Source organism: Amblyomma maculatum, chromosome 2 (genome assembly GCF_055883805.1).
Source record: "Amblyomma maculatum isolate TAMU_Amacu chromosome 2, ASM5588380v1, whole genome shotgun sequence".
Lineage (NCBI taxonomy): Eukaryota > Metazoa > Arthropoda > Arachnida > Ixodida > Ixodidae > Amblyomma > Amblyomma maculatum.
In genome coordinates, this window is record NC_139345.1 from 143,906,495 (window position 1) to 143,912,150 (window position 5,656).

The 5,656-nt window shown below is 42.4% G+C and overlaps 1 protein-coding gene across 1 annotated transcript; it reads right to left on the reverse strand.

Moving 5' to 3' along the window:
* Positions 1–4,110: 4,110 nt before the first annotated feature.
* Positions 4,111–4,836, reverse strand: LOC146200108 (uncharacterized). Its single transcript, XM_084592870.1, has one exon. The coding sequence runs from the start codon at positions 4,834–4,836 to the stop codon at positions 4,111–4,113; it is 726 nt and encodes a 241-aa protein (XP_084448996.1).
* Positions 4,837–5,656: the final 820 nt, after the last annotated feature.

The window sequence follows — 5,656 nt, forward strand, 5'->3', positions numbered from 1 at the left end:
GGCGCACGTAGCGGCGCTGTATAAAAAGTGGTTGGTTCGTCGGTGCCGCCCTATTTGGAGCCACGCAAAGAGAGTCGGAAAGGTTTAAACAAGCCAGACTTCGCGTTGGAATGAAAACAGGCGAAGACGACGAGTCGAAGAGACCTAGCCAGGCAACCGCACCAACGTGGAAGTGCAACCAAGATTAACCAAGGCTAACCAAGCTATGCCTTGGCTTTCACTACGTATATGCTGGTATAGCCGAGCTAAGCCACAGCCAATTGTTTGCGTAAAGGAACGCGCAGTATCTGTCTCACTTGTCTGGATGCCTGCACTTGCGATGAAAGGAAGAGAATTATATTTTGTCACAGTGCTCTTCAAAGTACATGCCAAATGTGAACGAATGACCTGCCTACACGGGAATGTCTTGACTCTGTTAGTCATGCTGCCATGCGGTCCGGTGGCTAGCGACGACACCCAAGCGCACGTATCCCGGTGTTGTAAAAATACATTGCCTTTGGAATGTGGTTTCATAACTTTGCAATATGTTTTGTGGGAACTGGGATTTTCTTCATAAAGGGCCGGCATCATATTTTCACCGTGAAATAATGAAAATGCTTTAAGGCTTCTGTTGTCCACTTACTATATATATATATTGTAAGGCAACGCGAAGGTCGGACTTGGGGAATCAGGTTTTATCGCAGACCTGAAGCCTTGGTTGCACACTGCAGCCAACCACACTCCGCGATGACGATGGGTATCTACAAGAGGGAGCAGGATGAAGATGAAGCAGCACGTTCAGCCGTGTGGAGGATAGAGCGCCACACAGTTCTCACACTATATGTATATATGCGCGCGTGTGTGTGTGTGCGTGTAGCAAGTGGGACAGCGGCCGATTTAGCTCAGTTGGAAGAGCACGGGACGCGATATTCGGAGGTCGTGGGTTCGGTTCCCACCATCGGCACGTTGTTTTTCCTTCTACTTTGTGTTTAATTATCTTTCCCCTAAACAGATTACATTACTAATTTATGTGATTACCGAAGCAAAAATTAAAACTAAAAAAAAACCCTTAAGTGCAATCAGTTCAGTTCATTTCAGTTTTATTCCTTAAAGGCCCCGCCCCTTTTTCAGGGGGTGTTACATAAGGGGTGGGAATACACTTGAAAATGCAACAAATAGTAATGATTATTTAACATTGAAGATGATACGCACCTAAAAACAGATGGCGAGCGATGACGACAATGGCATACACTTGATAATGTAAAAAACAGCAATGATTATTTAACATTGAAGATGATCTGTTACACGCGCTTGAAAAACAGATGGCGAAGCGATAACGACGATTTCATGGGGAAGGCCGTTCCAATCTGAAGCTGTTCGAGAAAAGAGCGAAGCAGAAAAAGTAGTAGTGTGCGATGGTGAGCGAGCAACTTGCAGTGGGTGACTGGTGCGGTGAGATATGCGTGCTGCGGCTGCGATGTACGGTGCTTGATTAAGAGAACAGTAAAAAAACTTGTGAAAGAGAGCGAAGCTAGCGATGCGGCGACGAAATGAGAGGAGTGGCAATACGGATTTCACCTTCAAAGTTGAAACACTGGTGTCGTATGAGTGTGAGGAATGAATGAACCGGACGGCACGATTTTGAACAGATTCCAATGCAGTGATTAGGTATGCTTGATGTGGGTTCCAGATGACAGATGCATATTCTAATTTCGGTCTTCGGTCTTACCAGTGATTTGTATGCGAGCAGCTTTACCTGAGGTGGGGCAAGACGAAGATGACGCTGAAGGAAACCTAATGTTTTATTTGCTGCTGAAATGATGTTACTGATATGAGCGCGTCGTGACAGACCAGGAGAGATGGTGATTCCCAGATATTTGTACGATTCTGTTAACTCAATTGGTGTATTAGAAACCGAGTAATAAAAACGATAATGGTTACGACGACGAGAAAATGACATTAATTTGCATTTAGTAGGATTAAGGGACATCAACCAATTATTGCACCAGTTAATTACACTGCAAAGAGCTGCCTGAAGGGTGTGTTGATCATCACGATTGTTAATGGTATAGTAAATGGCACAGTCATCCGCGAACATTCTAATATTGCAGGAAACATTCATGGGCAAGTCGTTAATATATATTAGGAATACAAGGGGACCAAGAACAGAGCCTTGAGGGACGCCGGATGTTACTGCCGCGGAATTAGACAGGTGGCCGTTAACATTGACTGCGAACGATTAGTTAGAAATTCTTCAATCCATTTTAAAATATTGAGTTGTAGGTTGAGCTGCGAAAGTTATAGTAATAAACGGCGGTGAGGGACCTTGTCAAAGGCTTTCGCAAAATCTAGAAAAATGGCATCGGTCTGCATGTTACGATCGAGATTAGTATGTAAGTCATGAAGAAAGAGTGCTAGTTGGGTTTCGCATGAGAGGCCCTTGCGAAATCCGTGTTGCGAAGGATGGAAAAATTCGTTTGAGTCAAGGAAATTGATGATTTGTGAGTATACGACGCGTTCCGTTATTTTACATGGTACGCTAGTTAAGGAAATGGGGCGGTAATTCAAAGGTAAGTCTCTGTTACCAGATTTCTAGACTGGAATGACCTTTTCCTGTTTCGAGTCAGCTGGAATGATTCTTGAAGAGAGTGACTGTGAAAAAAGGAGACATAAATAGGCGGTACAAGTAGTGTTCACATTCTTCAAAAGTTTTGAATTAATTAGGTCCGTACCAGCTGCGGACGAAAGTTTCATATTAATAATTATGGATGAGATGCCTTCTACGCTAAAGGTGATAGCCGGCATGAATGATTCCAAGTGAAAGGATAAGTGTGGAGGCGCGTCAAACTCGGTGGTGAATACAGATGTGAATGCATGGTTAAAAATATCTGCGCAGTCGTTATCAGTAACAGGTTCATGGAAGTCATTAGTTAGCGTATACGGGAACGGTGAGTAGGAGATAAGACCTGCCAAAATTGCTTCGGGTTGCTTATTAGTAGGTTTGGTAATTCGTGGTGATAAAATGAGTGCTTGGCATTGCGAACGGAATGTAAGTATAATTTTTCAATTTCGTAGTATTTTTTTCATGCGGCGGGTGTGTCGATGCGTTTGGCGGAGCAAAAAAATCGTTTCTTTGTTTTCTGGGCGTTTTAAAGGACGGGTAAACCAGAGTTTATTGCGGTTAGTGTGAAACGTAATGGTTGGGACAAACGTATCAGTGAGATTGTTTAGTTTGTTCTTGAAAATCAACTAGTTTTCATGAATTGAGCGAGTGTGAAATGCAGCTTCATATTCAGGAAAGAAGATGTTAAGATTTTCAGTTATTGCGTTATGGTTGCCTTTATCGTATAGACGTATTGTTTTTTCAGATGTCTGTTTTGTAGTAGAGCGAAATGAAAATCGAGCATGTATGACTTTGTGATCACTGATTTCCGGAAGATAACTGATAGATGTTAGTTTTTCGGGGCTATTGGTTAATATCAAATCGAGTGTGTTTGCCGATTCTCGTGTCACACGGGTTGGCTGCGACACTAACTGCGTAAGGTTAAAATTTAGACACATTTCGATAAAGTTCTTTTCCTCTGCGTGACATGTTATTGCGGAGCTAGTTAAGTTCTGCCAGTCAATGTCAGGGTAGTTAAAATCACCAAAAAGAAGGATGTAAGCATTTGAATATGTGGGAAGAAGTTTATGAATGGTATTATTGAGATGACGTGGAAAGTCAGGATTTGTCTGCGGAGGTCCGTAGCAAACGCCGAGAAGTACTGTTACGGGGGGAGTGCGACAAATGAGCCATAATGATTCGATGTCAGGAGTGACGTCAACAACAGAGCATGATATATCCCTATGAATTGCAACAAGGACACCACAACCCCGTAAATATTTCCGATCATTTCTATATACATTGAAATCAGGCAAATCAGTTAGTACTTCAGCATCCGTTATATTACTTTTCAGCCAAGTTTCAGTTAATATAAGTATGTTGCTCCTGGATGACGAGATGATGTTTGATACGAGTTCACGTTTAGGAAGGAAGCTCCGGATGTTAGTGAATACTATTACGGAAAACGAAAGAACATTGCGGGGCGTGTTGGGTCGATGTTTTGTTGATGGTTGGTGATTAGGGAACGGTTATGCGACTTCTTTATCAGTATCAGACGATGCATCGAAAGTGTAGCGTTTAGAGCCGATATGCAATGTTTTAAAGCGTAAAGAGTACTTGTCAGAGTGTGCTTTGGCAAATGTTAGCAATTGCTTTCGTGCGTGTCGAACGGGGCAGGAAAAGTCTTCACCAATGCTGTAATTGGTGTTTTTTAATTTCCGGCCATCAGATAGAAGGGCGTTTTTTGTCTTGTATGATAAGAATTTTACGATTACAGGACGAGTTCGATCGGCTGAGTAATTTCCAAGACGATGGGCTCTTTCTATGTCGGTAGGTTCCACCCGTATACATAGATTACTTTCACAGATATCAATAACTATTTTTTCGGACTCAGCCCACGATTCAGTGCTATTGTCGGGAATGCCATAAAAAATAAGATTATTTCGGCGAGATCTATTTTCTGCGTCGTCTAGATGTGCTTCCAGTTCGTGTACCTTATTATTCATGGTTATCGTGTTTGCTTGCAATATTTTCATATCTGTTTTTAAGAGTTTAAGTGTTTGATAGTGTGTTTCTATTTCAGTCATACGTTTTTGTAGGTCTGTAATGGTTGCATTCGCCTTGCTTAGCTGGGTTTTCAACCCCTGTATCTCGGCAATCAGTTCTGTCTGGCCGGGGGTTAATTTCTCTAATGCAGCCAGTACAGCAGCGATGTTTTCGGGACCAGGGTTAGTTTCGACGTCGCCTGATAACATCCAATGCTTTCCTTGGCCTCACCGACTGTTGGCTTCTTTCCTTCACATATATAGGGGGGGGGGGGGGGGGGGCAGGATGTTAGGTGGGCGGATGACGTCAAGAAGTTCCCAGGGGTCAAGTGGATGCAGCTAGCACAGAACCGGAATAGTTGGAGTAAATGGGAGAGGCATTCGCTCTGCAGTGGGTATAATCCGGCTGATGATAATAACAATGTAGAAGTGTAAAAGTATGCATGAGCAACAAATAAGTAACAATGAAGCGGCTTCTTGTTTCAATGCCACACTACATCCTGATTAATGTATATAATTTACATTTTCAAAATTTCCCAATATTAAAAAAAAAAAAAAAACGTTTTATTTCGTTGCTTTTCCGGCATTCAAAATTTCCGGAAATTTTGCATCCATCCTCCGCAGCCCTCCACTATGGCACCAATTTCATTCCGCTTTCACCTTTCTCACTTGCCTTACGGTGTGGTTCAGGTGTGCACGAAAAAGTGTGACAAATACTACGCCTTTCCTTTCCTACAGGCAATGATTATTATTACTTCCAATCCCTAACCAAGCGCGCAAACCACTACTCCACGCCAGGCTCGTGAGAAACAGATCGTAATGCTCCTTGTTAGCGTAAGGATGATGTAGCGATGACAATGAGGATGCAGTTAGTGATAATGAAAATGATGGCAGTATACGATTAGAGTGAAGATGCATCTTATTTATTTATTTCACCCTCAGGGGTTACAAAATTATTGTATAGGAGAGGGACACAAATACAAAAAGTATACTCAGACTTTAGTATACAAGAATTTAAACAAGGAAACAG

Excerpts from the sequence above, each read along its gene's own strand:
- LOC146200108 (XM_084592870.1), bottom strand. The coding sequence starts at position 4,836 with ATGTTATCAGGCGACGTCGAAACTAACCCTGGTCCCGAAAACATCGCT.